The sequence below is a fragment of the Schistocerca nitens genome, chromosome 3, assembly GCF_023898315.1.
Source record: "Schistocerca nitens isolate TAMUIC-IGC-003100 chromosome 3, iqSchNite1.1, whole genome shotgun sequence".
NCBI classification, from domain to species: domain Eukaryota; kingdom Metazoa; phylum Arthropoda; class Insecta; order Orthoptera; family Acrididae; genus Schistocerca; species Schistocerca nitens.
In genome coordinates, this window is record NC_064616.1 from 132,356,010 (window position 1) to 132,374,688 (window position 18,679).

General features: G+C 36.2%; 1 protein-coding gene across 1 annotated transcript in view; it reads right to left on the reverse strand.

Moving 5' to 3' along the window:
- Nucleotides 1–351: 351 nt before the first annotated feature.
- LOC126249103 (Down syndrome cell adhesion molecule-like protein Dscam2) overlaps nucleotides 352–18,679 on the reverse strand; it is a 171,090-nt gene continuing 152,762 nt past the window's right edge. Inside the window, exons 8-10 of the mRNA XM_049950754.1 lie at nucleotides 17,210–17,447; nucleotides 452–598; nucleotides 352–368 (exon numbers count right to left, since the gene is read on the reverse strand). Coding sequence (XP_049806711.1) covers nucleotides 352–368; nucleotides 452–598; nucleotides 17,210–17,447 — 402 coding nt within the window. The remainder of the gene's footprint in view (nucleotides 369–451; nucleotides 599–17,209; nucleotides 17,448–18,679) is intronic.

Here is an 18,679-nt window from a genome sequence, read left to right on the forward strand (position 1 = left end):
TAATTTTGGTCATCATTATCTACACTTCCTAGAAGAAAATATTCCTGCATTTGCTCATTTGCACTTGTTGTAACTTGGAACACATCGAAAAACACAATTACAAGAATTCCACAGTTTATTATGTCACAAATGGACAGGTCTACAGAACAGGTAGACTAGAGATGGTAACAGATTTGCAGATGGATAGGGTAATTGGGGGTAAAAGAGCACATGGGGAAATTTCTTTATCAACCTAAATTGGAAAATGAAGAAATAAGGGAAAAAGGAAATCCTCAGAATAGTACTTGTATACTCATGAGCAGAACGAAATCCAAGAATCTTGTTCTTTCGAAGCATTGTATTTTATGTTGTTTAATTACTATACAATACTGTTAAAATTAGCATACACATTAAAAGGAGGGTAAAAATTATAGAGAGAATAGCTCTAGTTTATAAAACAACTTTTTTTTACCTTCAAAGTCTGCCAGTGAGCGGTAGAGTACTTTGTAACCCTTCAGTATTCCATTGATAGCAGATTCTGGAGGACTAGACCACAGCACTAAAATTCTCTGTGAAGACAATGCTGTGCACTGAACATCACTAGGTGGTGCTCCTGGCACTGAAACAGAAGCCCAGACAAAATTCAGATTTTTAAAAAAATAATAAATTAGCTGTACAAAACATAGTCTCATGCACTTAAAAGTGCGTAGGCCAGTATCAGTATCAATAAACTCAGCAGTTTTGTCATCCTGAAGAGGAAAGATAGTCAAAATTTCAATTTTGTCTCATTGTTGTTTTTAACATTATGATTTGGTTTAATACCCAACAGGATTTTATTTGAATGTACACTGAATGTCGAAACCTATGCACACACTCATATATTAGTGATCTGTAGGAGCAGGAAGTTTATATTCATATGTGTACGTTGACACCATAGCAGAGGACATCATAAAATATGTCGAAGTGTTGTTACCTTCACTGAAGGCATGGTCAAAATATCAGAATATCAGAACCTCAAATGTGACAACACAGCTAAAATGCAGGAAGTGTAGGAAACCTTAAAATGGAGATGGAAAGGAGTAACACTAACTTTGCAGGAGTTTTTGAAACAACATAGTATGGCTGTGGAGAGTTGCATGCAGATTAGATTAATACTTGTTCTATAGTTCATGAATATGACTTTTCATCATGATGTGTAACATGTCAGTTTAACAAAAGGTTTCTTTACATGCTGTAATTTAGGAGGTTTTTTTAAGATTACTATTTTATAGCTAAACATTCATCTACCAAGTACAAGGAGTTGTCATTCAGACATGATTGTAATTTGTTTTTAAGTTTTGGCCGGCTGGCTTTCAGACTTTTGATGCTATTTTGTAGGTGATCAAAGATTTTTGTTGCAGTATAATTCACCCCTTTCTGTGCAAAAGCTAGATTTAACCCAAAGTGGTGAAGATCAGCCTCATTCGCTGGGCTCCAGCTATTATTCTGATTACATGCTTTTGGGCAATGAATAATTTTTCCCTTAATGATGAATTACCCCAAAATATGATTCCAAATAAAAGCCGGGAATGAAAATAGTCATAGTAAGCTAATTTACTACACTGCCAAAATTTGCAATAACCCTAACAGCATAAGTAGCTGAACTCAAATGTTATGTCTTTCTTCCATTTCAATCTCTCATCAATGCACAAATCCAAATATTTGAAATATTTTTCCTTTGCTGCAGATGTCCGTTCAAACTCTATATTTATCAATTGTGTTGTGCCATTTATTGTACAAAACTTTATATGCAGTGTTTAATCAAAATTTAATGAGAGTCCCACAATGTAGGAAAAGATGGATTGCTTTCTGGCCTGAGCTGACAGAGTTGGTGGTCATGTGTGTGTGAGGTGTGCTTGCTTCTGTGTACAAACGGTGCGTGTATCTCTCTGACTGAGGCGGAAATGTTTTGTGTAAGTGTCTCTTAATTGTGCCTGTTTGCAACGTAATGTGTCTTCTTAATGGTAAGTAGCACTCTGTCTTTTCCTACATTGCTGATATTCTTACATGGCATTCCAATTATTTGATATTAAAGAGAGTCCATTTGCAGAGAACCACTTAATAATTTTCTGAAAGGTATTATTTACAATTTCCCCAGCTTGTTTGTTGGGTGTGAGTCCCATGCTTCTATCATCAGGAAAACTAACTAGCTTTGCATCTTTGTGAATATAGGCTGGTAAGTCATTAATATATATTACACACAATAAAAGACCCAAAATTGAACATTAAGAGACCCTATTCTTTGCGTTTCCTCATACCACAATACTTAAGCTCATCTAGAAGAACTCCATCTTTACACAATGAAAAGCCTTTGAGAGATGACAGAAAATCCCAGTTGGTGATGTTCAGTTATTCAGTGCATATAATATTTGATTAGAGGAATCATATATAGTATTTTCTATTGAAAAGCTTTTCTGAAAACTGAAGCGGCATTTTGTTAGTATTTTACTTTTACAAATATGTAAAGCTACTCTTGAATACATTCCTCTTTCAAGAATTTTGGACAAAGATGTCAAAGGTGAGATTGGGCAGTAGTTGTTGACATCAGACCTATCCCCTTTTTATGCAATGGTTTAACAATAGCATATTTCAGTGTATCAGAAAAATGCCAGTGGGCTATTACATATGTGGCTGAGAATCTTAGTTACCTGTTGGGAACAAGCTTTCAGTACTTTGCAGGAGATGCCATCAATTCCATGTTAGCAACTATTTTTCAGTGAGTTTATTATTTTCCAAACATCAGAAAGAGAGGTGGGTAGAATTTCAATTTTATCAAACTGCCTAGGTATTGCCTCTTCCATACATAGCTTTGCCTTTTCTAATGAACATCTGGATCCTATTTTCTCCACAACATTTAAAAAGTGATTATTAAAAATATTTTCAACCTCTGACTTCTTTTTGATAAACTTTTCATTCAGTTTGATTGTAATCTAGTCTTCCTGTGATGTTAGTTGCCCTGTTTCCCTTTCCACAATATTCAAATTGTTTTAATTTTGTTATCAGAGTTGCTAACCTCAGACATGATACACTTACTTCAAGACTTTGCAATAACTTTGCTTAATGTAGTACAACAGTTTTTATTTTGGGTCATTACTCTTTCTTGCTATTAGATACATTTCCCTTTTCTAGTTACAAGATATTTTTATTCCTTTAGTAACACATGCTATTTTACATGATTTCTTATGGTTATATTTCATGTTTTCTTAGGATAACCTGTTTTCAAATATACTCACAAACATATCATGAAACATGTTATATTTTAAATTAGCATCAGGTTCCCGGTGCACCTGATCCCAGTCTAACTGCTGCCAGCTTTCCCTAAAATTTGTAGTCATTAAATTGTTAATTGGACATATCATTTTGGAGGACTGTTTTGCATTACTCTATGGAGCTTTGTCATATAATGTAACTAGCTGTGCATCCTGATTAGAAAGGCCATTCTTAACAGGATAAATGTTTATTTGATTAAATTTATCTTAGTCTATGAAAATATTACCTATCAGTGTGCTGCTTTCCTGTACAATCCAAGTAGGAAAATCAATAACTGATGTCAAATTGAAAGAACCAATTAGTACTTCAAGACCATTCTTCCTATCATACTCTTTCAGGAAATTGACATTGAAAGCCCCATAAATATTAATTTGCTTCTCTCTGTCTGACAGATAGCACAACAATAAAACCAAGTTTTTCAGAAAGTGCTGAAAATTTCCCAGTGGGGAGCTATACAGCGTGGTCCATTGATAGTGGCCAGGCCAAATATCTCATGAAATAAGCATCAAATGAAAAAACTCATCTAGCTCGAAGGGGGAAACCAGATGGCATTATGGTTTGCCCGCTAGATGGGCTGCCATAGATCAAATGGATATCAACTGCGTTTTTTTAAATAGGAACCACCATTTTTTATTACATATTCATGTAGTATGTAAATGAATATGAATGTTTTAGTTGGAGCACTTTTTTCGCTTTGTGATAGATGGTGCTGTAACAGTCACAAACGTATAAGCACGTGGTATCACATAACATTCCGCCAGTGCGGACGGTATTTGCTTCGTGATACATTACCCATGTTAAAATGGACCATTTACCAATTACGGAAAAGGTCAATATTGTGTTGATGTATGGCTATTCGGATCAAAATGCCTAATGGGCATTTGCTATGTATGCTTCTTGGTATCCTGGACGACATCATCCAAGTGTCCAGACCCTTTGCCAGATAGTTACGTTATTTAGGGAAACAGGAAGTGTTCAGTCACATATGAAACATCGATCATGACATGCAACAAATGTTGATGCCAAGTAGGTGTTTTAGCTGCTGTTGTGGCTAATCCGCACATCAATAGCAGACAAATTGTGTGAGAATCGGGAATCTCAAAAACGTCGGTGTTGAGAATGCTACATCAACATCGATTGCACCAGTACCATATTTCTATGGACCAGGAATTATATGGCGGTGACTTTGAACATTGTGTACAGTTCTGCCACTGGGTACAAGAGAAATTACAGCACAATGACAGATTTTTTGCATGAGTTCTATTTAGCGACAAAGTGTTACTCACCAACAGCGGTAACGTAAACCGGCATAATATGCACTATTCGGCAACGGAAAATCCACGATGGGTGTGACAAGTGGAACATCAGCGACATTGGTGGGTTAATGTATGGTGTGGCATTATGGGAGGAAGAATAATTGGCCCCCATTTTACTGATGGCAATTTAAATGGTGCAATGTATGCTGATTTCCTATGTAATGTTCTACTAATGTTACTACAAGATGTTTCACTGCATGACAGAATGGCGATGTACTTCCAACATGATGGATGTCCGGCACATAGCTCACATGCAGTTGAAGCGGTATTCAATAGCATATTTCATGACGGGTGGATTGGTCATCGAAGCACCATACCATGGCCCGCACGTTCACCGGATATCACGTCCCCGGATTTCTTTCTGTGGGCAAAGTTGAAGTATATTTGCTATCATGATCCACCAACAATGCCTGACAACATGTGTCAGCACACTCTCAATGCATGTGTGAACATTACGGAAGGTGAACTACTCACTGTTGAGAGGAATGTTGTTACACGTATTGCCAAATGCATTGAGGGTGACGGACATCGTTTTGAGCATTTACTGCATTAATGTGGTATATACAGGTAATCACACTGTAACAGCATGTGCTCTCAGAAATGGTAAGTTCACAAATGTACATGTATCACATTGGAACAACTGAAATAAAATGTTCAAACATTTAATTTAAAAAACCTACCTGTTACCAACTGTTCATCTAAAATTGTGAGCCATATGTTTGTGACTATTACAGCGCCATCTGTCACAAAATGAAAAAAGTGGTCCAACTGTAACATTCATATTTCTTTACATACTACACAAATATGTAATAAAAAATGGGGGTTCCTATTTAAAAAAACGCAGTTGATATCCATTTGATCTATGGCAGTGCCATCTAGTGGGCCAACCATAGCATCATCTGGTTTCCCCCTTCAAGCCAGACTAGTTTCGTTCTTTGTAGTTTTTTTCGTTTGATGCTTATTTCATGAGATATTTGGACTGGTCACGATCAATGGACCCCCCTGTATACAGTTACAATTATAAAATTGTATTTATATAGTTTCAGCTCACATGCCTATTTTTCTATATGTTGCTCTACTCAAAATTTTTTAGTTTCTACATTTTTCAAACTATGGTAACTTTTAACACACGTGGCAACTACTTCTTTTCCCACATTGCCTCAGCTTACATGTGCTGACAGTTTATGTACACTTACGTTTACCTCTTCCATATCTGTGAATATATGATGTTCAGACAAGCATAGTACATCTATTACATTCTCTGTTTCTAAATCTTCCAAACAAACATGTAGTTCATCTACTTTGTATTTCAATCCCCTGATATTCTGATGCAGTAAACTAACATTACGTTTTACTGTACTTTTCTAAGAATCTTGTGATATTTTAACATCCTTAGTACCTGCCTGTCTGAACTTCTCATTGTGCTTGTATCCTTTCAATGTTGTATCACTGGACACTGATCTTAGCCTCAAAAAGGGAAAGGAGGTACTCTCATGAGTTTCAGTGGCCCCCTTGAGGATTCTCCTATCAACCCAGACAAATGGATATGTAATGTAATATTTAATTGGGTTAATTGATGGCATCTGGTGCTTGATAGTGACTTTGTCATCATGTCTGAAAGAATTCAATTTGTTGAAATTTCCTGCACTGTGATTTCTCCTGAGTCAGTTACTTCCCTGATGAAATGATGCCTCCTGTCAATGTGTTTAACATGATCTTTGTATTCACTTGTCTTCAGCAGATCACCTTTGTCGCTGCAAAATCTGACAACTTTAAGGAAGGGAACACGAGTGTTCATGATGAAGTAAATGGTTAATAGCATGGTAAATGTACACTATACAAGTGAGTGTTATCGGTGTAAGACTGGAAGGACTACAAAAATCTATATTGATTATCGAGTTGTATATGCTAACTTCAGAGCATGAAGACCAGCTTGTCGAGGAGACATAAAACACAATAGAGAAAATCATGAATAACAATCAAACATGCTGCAAAATAGTAATGGGCAATTGGAATGCCGTTGTGGGGGAATGATAGGAGGGAACCACAGTAGGCAGTCAGAGTCTTGGAAGGAGGAATGGCATTGACTGGCAGCCTATTGATTTCTGCATGGAAAGACAGCTAATAGTTACAAACACAAGATGAGGATTGACAGTTTGAAGGCACCAGGGGATAAATATAGAAACTAAATTGATGTTATACTAATGGAAGAAACGTATAAGAATGGACTCAAGAAGTGTCACACACTACTAGATGCAGATATTAATAGAAAGTGCAATTTCCTTATGGAAGGAATATAAATAAAAATGTAAAAATTGGAGAAGTAGGATCTAAAGAAAATGAAATAATGTGTACAAATAAATGCTATCAATTGAGCTTGTTAACACATTGTAAGATAAGAACACCTAATAATTTCCATGAGGCTGGAGCATATTAAAGATGGAATCACAAAATCTGGGCAGGAAAGTATGGGATATGTGATATGGAATAAAAGGGGAAATGATTTTGCAGATGGAAGAGAAAAGAGAATTCAAAAACAAGAACAATGAAACTGAATGAAAGATGTACAAGAGGTTGAACAATGAATTGTATCAAAAACAGAAAAAGCTATGAAAAATGGCTAAAAGAAGAGTCTGACACAACTGAAGACTTGGAGAGGAAGGGAAGATATGATTTACTGTACCCACAACAGAGAAAAGTGACAACATGGCATTTTTTGTTATTTGAGCTCTAAATGAAAATGTGCTTATGGTTTACACTGAATAATAAATTTTGCTCTTACACAGGATGAATGTAACACAGTCAGTGACAAAACATGAATTAAGCAAAAGAACATATGTAAAAAATGTGCCCATACCAACAACACTGAAGATGTTTTCTAGAAGAGGCATTAATTCTAAGTGACAACTTCTAACACACACACCAGAAGTGATGCCTCTCAGAACTTCATCTTCATAGTACAAATTCTTGGGTTAACTGATGACATCTGGTTCTTGATAGTGACTTTCTCATCATGTCTGAAAGAATTCCATTTATTGAAATTTGTTCCACTGTGATTTCTCCTGAGTCAGTTACTTCCCTGATCAAATGATGCCTGCTGACAGTGTGTTTAATGTGATCTTTGTTTCCACTTGTCTTCAACAGATCACCTTTGTTGCTGCAAAAAATTTATCAGTCCCTCTTCTAGGAGAGGGGAGGGGATATTTCTCATTTTAGCTGTTGTGGCCAATGTACTTCCTGACAGTCAGAGGTGCTCTGCTTTTGTCATTGAGAGGGCTACTGTTGGTTGTTCTTTTGCTGTTTTATGAATTCTCTGCACCCTGTGACATAAATAAAAAAACTGAAGGTCAATTTTCTATCCCCAGTGCCCCAGGCCTGTCTGCATCAGTGTATCCTGTGATTTGATGGTCCTCATCTATTGAAAATTGTGGTTTGAAATCTTTAGTTCCCTTTAGATATCACAGGATTCTTTTTACAGCTTTCTAGTGGGGGTAATCCTAGTTTATTATTAAACAGACTTACCACTCCAGTTGTATGTGCTAGATCTGATCTAGCACCTAGTTGTGCATACATTAGGATACCTATGGCTTCTCTGTGTAGGATATTCTTCATGGAATTTTTTTCTTATTCTTTCTTTGCACTCATTTCATGAGCTACTACTTGGTTACTATCTAACAGTGTGGAAACCAGTTGGCAGTCCTCCATGTTATATTTTTGTAAAATCTTCCAGCCATAAAAGTCCACACTTGTGGTCTCTTGTTACTCAGATTCCTAGACAGTTGGATAAATCTCGAAGGTCCATTAGTTTGAATTGTTCCTTCAGTTTCTCTTCAAATGCAATTTTTTGTTGCAGATTGTTGCATAAAATCATGATCTATGTGAACTGCTACAATGAATATATCACATCCTTAATTATTGTATTAAACACAGAGGCCATCTGAAATTGAAACATAGTACAGCTTAATCCATTTTGATGTTCCAACAGCAACTTCCCTATATCAATCTGTAGACTGCTTTCTTAAGTCTTTTAATGACTTCATCTTTGAATGTTTTTGTCATGTAGCCAACCATGGGAATTTTCACATAAATTTCTTATTTCAACTTGCCTTCTAAAGAAGCTTTTTCTATATCACAATGATCAATGTGCAAGGGATATTTAGGAACTAGACTAAATAAATATCTGAGTTAATTGTCTCATATTATTGGTGTGTATGTCTCTTCATAGTCGAAACCTCTGACTTGTGCATAGCTGTTAATTAACAGATGAGCTTTATGGTGAATTATTAGCCCTTTTAAACCTCTTTTTAGCTTAAAGAAACACTTGGTATCAATTGTTTTTTGCCTGGAGTCAAGACTGCTGATTCCCAAGTTTGATTTTCTGGGTGAGACTTTAATTCCTCCTGATTTGCTTGAAGCCATTTCTGCAACTCACTAGATTGCAGTCCTTCTTCCAGTGTTGATGGTTCTGACTCTTCTGAATCTTTTATATGATAGGACATGTAATCATCCATTTTCTTTGACCCTGGTATTTGAAATATCTTCTGAGCACTTGTTGAGATGTTTCAGAATATTCTTTTATTTTGACTGAGGCTGATTCTTCTCAAATTCTGTTATCCAGTGTGGCATCCCTCGAACCATCTTGCACCTCAGTGCTTTCCTCCTTACCCATGTTGATGGAATGAATACCTGGTTTGGTTCCAGAAAATGATCAGATGTTCGTGGCTTGTCATTAATCTTATGAATTGTTTTTTCTTTAAAGATTACACATCTTGCTTTTATAATTCTTTGATGAACACAATGGAACAATCAGTATGCCTTGCTGTCTTTGCAGTATCTGACACGTACGCACTGAACACATTTCTTGTACCATTTGTGCCTATTGACTCTTGGTAAGTGAACATACACCTTACTGAAAAATAATCTCAGATGTTGAAGGTCAGGTTTCTTCCCCAAGAAAGCTTTCTCTGGAATTATGTTGTTAAAAGCATTTATCAGGAATCTGTTAATAAGACAAACTGTGGTGGAGGTTGCTACTTCCCCAAATTTCATAGATAATTTTACATCGAACAGCACACATCTTGCCACCTCCATGATCACTCTATTATATCTCTCTGCTACACTATTTTGTTAAAAGCATTTATCAGGAATCTGTTAATAAGACAAACTGTGGTGGAGGTTGCTACTTCCCCAAATTTCATAGATAATTTTACATCGAACAGCACACATCTTGCCACCTCCATGATCACTCTATTATATCTCTCTGCTACACTATTTTGTTCTGGAGTGTAGGGAACCATGGTTGGATGTCTAACTCCTTCATCCCTTAAGAATTTTGTCACCTTTTCACTTACATATTCATTTGCATTATCAGTTCACAAGACACAAAGTCTTTCACCTGTATGATTCTCTAAAGTTTTTTTAATTGTGAATAATCTCAATACTTGGTACTTATACAAAAAAAATTCTCAAAACATTATTAATTAGAGTTAGAAAATATTTAGTTCTACAAGTTGATGTGGATTGCATTGGACCACCCAAATCTGAATTAACCAACTCTAGAATCCTTTATCTCTAGAAGTGTAATGTGGGAAGGAAAATCTGGTTTGCTTATCTTCTAGGCATGCAGTTCAGAGAATGTCAATGCCTCCTTTGTATCCAATGCCATTAGCCAAACCTTTTTGTAATTATTCTGTTGCATGTGAGTGCAGGTGCCCTAATATTTTATACTATAATTTTGCATCATTAGACAAGGATACACACTTTGCTTCAAAACTGTGATCACTTGGTTGCTCCAGTCTATATATTTCATTGATTAATGATGCTCTGGCTATTAATTTCTTCTCTGCATCATGAATGCAACAGATCCCATAATCAAAAACGATAGGGTAGCCCTGTTGTGCTAAGAGAAAGTAAATTTGTACTAAACTGAGGCACATAGAGCTCATCTATCACTCTAACATCTGTTGTCTCTCTGCCTGCTAGTTCTTCAATGTGTGTGTTCAGCCTGTCCCTTTAATGGATAAGTTTTCATTGTTAGTCACAACCAGTTGTGGATTGGGCACTGACACTGTGAAACTGAAATCACCAGATGCACCAGAATCCACATATCACGATTCTTTGAATATAGCTTTAGCTGATGCTAATGTTTTTAAGAATGCCTTGTAACTTTTTTCTTTCATGGCAGATTTTTCACTTGCTTTGTTTTTACTGTGACAGTTCTTCACTGTGTGTCCATATTTGCTGCAGTTTTAACACCTCTGACCTCTGGTGCTGTAATGTGGGTTTATTGCAGCTGCCCTTTTTATTTTCTTGAAGGGCTGCATCATTAAAACATGAACTGCTAGTTTCATCATCCTTTACTTCCAGTACAAATCTGTTTTTATTGGAATTTCCATTATCAACATTTTGGAGTTCTCTAAAATCATTATCACTGGATTTTACTCTTTAGGCAGCCCATATAACTAAATACATACTACCCACTCATCTTGCACTTAGAAGTTAAGATCATTTAATTTGTTTGATAGTGAAATTATTATTGACATTTATTCTTCCACAGACAAACAGTTCTCCAGCCTTGTTGTTAAAAATTTTCTCAACAGTCCCATTCTTCAGTAAAGTCCTGAGTCCTGATAAATTTGTTTTAGTCTTTCCCATACTTCTTTTGTAGTTGGGGGTGTTTTGTAGATGCACATAAACAGTGGAGTGAACGGATAATTTCATTTTAGCGCTTGCGGTACATATCTTAATCTCATCTTTGATCTCTCCCACTACACACTGCCACAATTGTTCCTGTTGCAAATAAGTTTTCATTGCAAATTGCCATGTGTTGTAGTTTCATCTTCTTTTTAGTTTTTCGATTAATGGAAACACGTTAGCAGTGCCAGAATTCATTATGTCAGCATTCTATGTTTATGTGTTGAAATGAACTTTCTTGGCATTATGGAGACACACACAGTTTTTGTTTGTTTCAAATAAGCTGCTGTTTTTATGTTATACTGGCAGAGTGGGTAGCTGGACCCACAACCTTTGTTATTTGAACGCTAAATTAAAATGCAGTTATGATTTAGAACTGAAGAATAAACTTTATTTTTACACGGAATGAATGTACATGATCAGTGACAAACCCAAATTAAGCAAACAAACATACATAAAAAGTGCCCATTGCAGCAACACCAAAGATGAATTTTCTAGTAGGGTGATTGATTATAAATGACACCTTCCAACACTATCAAAACAGATCAAGAAGTTCTAGTAAGGAAATTCTCAGTAAAACAGAAAACATAGTACACAAAGATCAAAAGAAAGACCTTCAAGGATGAAAAAACTATTGGACAGTGCTATATGACAAAGGTCACAAACGGAGAACTCTGGAACTTGAATCCTTGAATGATGTGGATTATGGTTACCTGTTTTCATTACATTTGTGATGTTTGACTCTTTGATCACATTTTACTGCCATATGAACAGATATCCTGGATGTGTGCAGTCAAGAGCAGAGATTTCCATACCCTCTGTCTTCTCTACTCTCTTATAAATGTACACTGCCCCTCATATCTCTCCTTCAGAGCAAAATCCTTTCTGTTGCACTCCATCATTCAGCTGCTTTCTCAAAGTCCTTCTCAGTAAGTATCCATCTCTGGAATGACCTCCCACATTATCTTAGAGGACTGAATGTCATCTTCAGCTTCAGAAGACAGTGAATGAGATATCTACTAAAGCAACAATGATGATTACCATTTATGCAGTCATTACCCCTGTACATCTGGATTTCCACACTGACCTTCCTTATTTCCCAGTATTCTTAGCTGGTGCAGTCTCCTTAACCCTTTCTGATCCACTATCAGACTATGTCTGACACTACAATTTTCTGCTATGGCTCTGATGTTGACTGATGTGTGATGCTTTTCCATTATTGTGCTTTCTATATCTTCCATTGTTGGATTCAGTAGGCACATGGCAGCACTTGGTATGATCTGACTACCCAAAGAATATTGTATTCACACATTTCTAGAATGATAATGGGTGGTAGAAAACATGTAAGTGATAATGCTATTGTCAGTTTGGCAAGTACCTTGGAAGTTTTATCATGATGGTAGTGGTGATCTCATGAAGTTTCCTTTTCTTTCATGCAGTGAGGTTTCACCATTCCTCATGGTTTTCAACCAAAATCTGAACTTGAATATTTCCAACTCTTCTTCACTGATGATATTAGTGAAATTGTGAGTGCTACAAATATTTATATTACAGAAAAGATACAAGGAGTCACTCCACTCACAAAACACTCATTGTGGTATTCATGGAGAGGTATTTCATTAGAAGAACTGAAGGCTTATCTTGGTGTAATATTCAACATGGCCTTGAATTTAAAGACATAGTTGAATATTTTATAGAATACTTAATAGAATGAACACAATTTTAATTATGTTTTCTTCTTGTCTCCATTTCTTGTCTTCTTTTTTCCTAAATATTTTGAATGCTGCATTTAGTTCCTCCCGTCACAGCTCAATGGTGTCAATGTATAAGAGGGAGCACGGTGAAGAATATTAATGAGTACACTGATGGTAAACCCAAAGAACTTTACATACCAAAAAGAAAGGCAGCAATAAATGAGAGCAAAGTAGGATTCAAAGGAAGAATTCAATTCAAGTGCTACAATCCAAAGAAGCCTACGAAGTGTGATTTATGAATTTTCTGTCTGTGTGCTCCAGAAAATGGTTATGTTTCTCTCACATTCCACACTGTGGAAAGACAACTACAAAAAGTCTAATTTGTTCTCATTTACATTTAGCAACCCAAGTAGTCGTTCATATCACATCTTTACTGACAGTATCTGCACAAGCCCTCAACTTGCTTAGGAACTGCACAAATGAAATTTCATCTGTCAGAAGGATTCAGTTTGAAGAAGATGAAACTTGCTTAACATGAGTTACATGCCTATAAAAGTGAGATGAAAATTGTGTCTTCCATTCCATGACAAGAGGTTAGTGACGATGTTGAGTGCATTCTTTGGTCCTTACTACCCAACTGGTTACAGGAAGAAAGAGCCCGTGCAGTTCCTAAAACCGACTGTCATTTTGGAATACAAAGGTCATCATATAAGGTATGGTAAAAATTCTCCTTCTGGCTGATTGAAGTTGCTGCAGTGAACTGCTGTATTCTTTAGTCAATAAACAACAATGAATGTGGAGAACAATTGCAGACTCACGTTTTCCATGGAAGAAATCTAACTAGATAGATAGTCAGTAAGGTGAGAGATACAAATTCAAAGGAAAGAAGAAGACCAACATCATCTGACATCAAGGAAAGACTAAATGAGAAGATTCATGTTATAATGCAAAATGAAAACCAAATCAGCAGAGGTTTGCATGTTTTGCAGCAAATGCAAGGAGAAATGAGGGAATAGAGAAACAATTTTCTACTATGAAACATGCAAGAGGAAGCCTTGACTACAACCTGAAGAATGCTTTAAGAAGCACCATACACAAACAATTATAAACAAACACCAACATAGTTTCAAAACTAGTCTAAGAGAAAATAAAGTTGTCAAGTGACTGTATATTGCACTTTATTTTTTAAACAGCAGCAATATAACCAATAATGCCTTACATCCTTACCTGTATAAAATAAATAACAGTTGAGGAGAATGCAGTGATCAGAAAAACTGGACTGGAAAGGATTAAATTTCCTTCCCTCAAAACTTGCTATATTAGAACACATCTATTTTACACCCCAATAAATTATTTTTATATATGCCACTATCATTATTGTTGTTTAGTCATCATCATCATCACCATCATTATTATTATTATTATTATCATCATCATCATCATCTATCATCATCATCATCATCATTCATGGCAGCAGCAGCACTAGAAGAAGCACTGCCAGTTTTCACTTTATTGGTTAAAAGTCAGTATTATTTATTCACATTGTCACTACAGACACTCAAATCATTTCAGCAGTATTTGTCATATTAAAATTGTTATATATTAGGTAAATATGACATACTGTATGTGATAAACCATGGTCTGATATAGGAGATTGTCTGATGGGTCTAATGAGATCAAGTCAGTGTGCGATTTGCAGGGGGGGATGGGGGGGATTTCCCCCCCTCTGCATCAGACAATCCCCTCCTCTGGTTTTAGTTTATGCATCCCAACCTGGGATGTTTATTTCCCACTCACTGGAGCAAACCTTTACATATAATTTAAATTTGTGGAGCCGAACACTGAAAGTTTTTAATAAGTCTTACTATTAATATGTTTCAGTTTTCTATCATCAGAATAAGTACAACTTGCCACAAATGTGCCTCTACTTTTTGAATTCCCCTCATGTATCTGTACCCGTATGTAGATGTTTTTGTAAATGAGCTTTACCTATAATGTACTTTTAAAGATATAACAAGGTATGGCTTTTCTGATAGTGCATACGCATCAATAGTGAGTTTCAGCATGAACATCTATTTATAAATAGCTGTTTAACCATGCGTAACACCACGGTCCAAGCTAGTAACATATGTAATTCTACTAACCCCTAAAACACCCCCCCCCCCCCCCCCCCCCCACTGGTAAAAGCACAAATCGCACCCTGGATCAAGTTAAATAAATAATAAATAAATAGATCAAATTAGTGGGAAAAAAGCACAAACCATACGAAAAGACACATGTGGAATAGCTGCAATGAAAAATAAGTTTCGCTGAAGTATAAAAACCAAGAAGGAATACGGAAAATACTCAGATTATGTAACAAATATATGACAGGAGGATTTTTGACAATGGTAATGATTCCAGTATCAAATAGAAAAGGAATGAAGAAAAGTTATGTGAACACTGGACAAATAGTCTGACTTCAAACATACTCAAATTTATGTTAATAATCACAAATAAAACACTGGAGAAGATAAAAGGAGGAAAATTTGGCTGAGAAGTGGTGTGGTTTGAGAAGGAATACAGACACAAGGTATGCAATGGAACTCTTTGGCTAAAAGGTTTATCAGGAATGAAAGAGATTTACATATGTACTTTATAGAGCTGGAAAAGTCATTTGACAATGTGGTTTGGAGAACTGGAGAATGAGACAATATATAAATTCATTATATACAAACTGAAAAACATCAAAGTGACAGAAGGAAGTACAAACTGCACTGAACTAGGAAAAGGACTAACCAGGTCACTATCTATCTCCTACTTTTTTCAGTCTGTATTTAGAGTTTATGACTGAACACTGCCCACCAGATGACACAGGGATACCAACTACAGGAAGAAAAATATGGTGCCTGTGGTACACAGATGACATGGGCCTTTTACCAGACAGCTGACAAATAGCTGCAAGAAATAGTGGATGTCATTGAAGCTAAAGTAAATACCTAAAAAATGAAAATCAATATGAAGAAAATGAAAGTGATGGCGCTAGGAGGGCAAAGTTTTAAATACCTAGCAAACACAATGGAAAGTGACTGAAAGTGTAGCACAGAAATTAAAAACATAAAGTAATGGCAAAATAGGTTTTCTGTAATAAGAGACTTTTTTGCAGTACCACTAATGAACATTTGAGGAAATCACTGATAAAGCATTTTGTACAGAGCATCCCCTGTATGGTGCTGAAATGCGAACAAGAAAGAAAGACAGAGCAAAGCTGGGGGCTTTTGAGATGTGGATGTGGCAGAGGATAGAAAGAATAAGTTGGATGGACATCATAACAAATGAGGTGGTACTGAGAAGAGTGGGAGAGCAGAGATAGTTACTGAACATAACAATAAGAAGGAAAAGAAACCGGATAGACATATGCTAAGAAAGAAGGAGTGGCTCATAAAAGCAGCCTTAGTGTGCTAGACAATAGAAAATACAGCAGTGTTAAGGAAATGATGGACCATGAGAAATGTAGATGCAAAGGATCTGCTAACAAAGCAGAAAACTGTTTACGTTGTTATAAAAGGCTGGGAAGCAATGGATCACTGACAATGTAGGTGCAAAGAACCTGCTAACACAACAGAAATCTGATGACGTTGTCATGTGTGGGTGATATAAGGTCTGCAATTTGGTTTCATGTTGACCTTCTCAGTATTTGAAACACACACACACAGTGGTGTTGTCACGCATTGGTTTTCAGCTGATGGTGCAGTTACTATGAAACCAAGTGGTAGATGCACTTTAATCTGACAAGAACAATACTGATTAAGTAATTCTTGAAGACAGTTACTGTTATCTTACATATGTTATATTTAACCAAGTGTGACTGGTTATAATGTCTTCTCCATATACAAAACTTTGGAAAGATACAACCACATACTCAGCTTAGCCACTCACAAGGGTTATGCTTTGTGTTGTACTGATTAGAATGAAATATCTTACAAATACTTTTTATTAATAATGCATAAATGTCTAGAGAGATGAAAGAAATGAGAAAAAGACAAAGTAAAAGTTCTATTATTTAAAAAAACGAATAGTTCCTGTGGTTTAGTTAATGATCAGAATAGCTTATTTCTTTTTCAAAAGAACAAATGCATTTCACTTTTTTAAAGATACATGGCAAGTTCTTCATTCTGTTATCAAAACCTCTAAGTATGATCACTTAATGTATGAAAAAAACACCTAGCATTATATTACCATCTTCCTCTGTTGTAGCAGTGACTTCTTTACTGTGCGGGCCAGCACCAGCTCTGTTGTATGCTTGAACTAAGACACTGTACTCTGTAAATTTCTGCAATTCATTCAATGTATTTTGCAGGTCCATTCCAGGGGTTACTTCAAAAGTTTTGTAATGGAATGGCTCTGATGAATTACTGATCTTATACCCGATATAATATCCCAATATTTCTCCATTTTGTAGGCTTTCATCAGGTGGCTGTAATTTAAAAAATAGTTATTCAGTTTCTCTACACATTTTCACACAGAATCTTTATATATGTTTCAAATATAAGTAATGCCTAAATTCATGTATGATATTACATTTGTAAACAAAAAATTCAAGTGCAAATAAACTATATTTTTTGCAGTGTTACATTCAGTGAACAGAACTTAAACCAAAAATACTGATATAATTGAGATCATCATCCACGACAGTCTGTTTTAAGAACTTTTGATTGAATAGCTTCTAGACAATGCTGCTATGGCATGTTTTTTTATCTCTGTTCTATGTCTATTGAATGTGATATGTTGTCTTATTGTGAGATGAAGCACTGATTAGTAATGGATCATGGAAAAATTAAATATCAGCCTTTGAAATCATGTAATAAACTAGGGGATTTGTTGGTTGGTTTGTTTATTTAAAATGATAATGTAATTTATCAGACTGTCAACATATTCATGTACAAAATAACATGACAGAAAACAATGTTTTGATTAAAATGTGAAATAGGGGACACACGCAAAATATAGAATGCATTACAGTACAACTATCATCAGGATGGTGGGAAAACTTTACAGAGACAGAAACCATTGATTCCCCAACATGCAGGTGGGAGTTGTGGCCCAGCCTGTGGAAACTGAGAATGCAGGATGTGAGGGAGGGAGTTCTGTGAAATGAAAACAAAATACTGAGCAGAGTAAGGCAAGAGGAGGAGGAGGAGGAGATTAGTGTTTAATGTCCCGTCGACAACGAGGTCATTAGAGACGGAGCGCAAGCTCAGGTGAGAGAAGGATGGGGAAGGAAATCGGCTGTGCCCTTTCAAAGGAACCATCCCGGCATTTGCCTGAAGCAATTTAGGGAAATCACGGAAAACCTAAATCAGGATGGCCGGAGACGGGATTGAACCGTCGTCCTCCCGAATGAGAGTCCAGTGTTCTAACCACTGCGCCACCTCGCTCGGTAAGGCAAGAGGGAAAACAAGGATGAGGAAGGGGGAGGGGGGGGGGGAGGTAGTGGGCAGAGGGTAAAATACCAAAATTATAGCTCCAAGAAGTGAATGAAAACAGGGAACATATGAAACAGAAAAATAGAGGAGATGAACCAGTCGAAAAATGTGAAAGTGATAGAACTGGACCTAATAAATAGCAACAGTGTCATAATAGAATAAACTTCGCCTCAAGAAAATCTGACAATATCTTCAAAATCATATATGCCTTTTGATTCAGTCA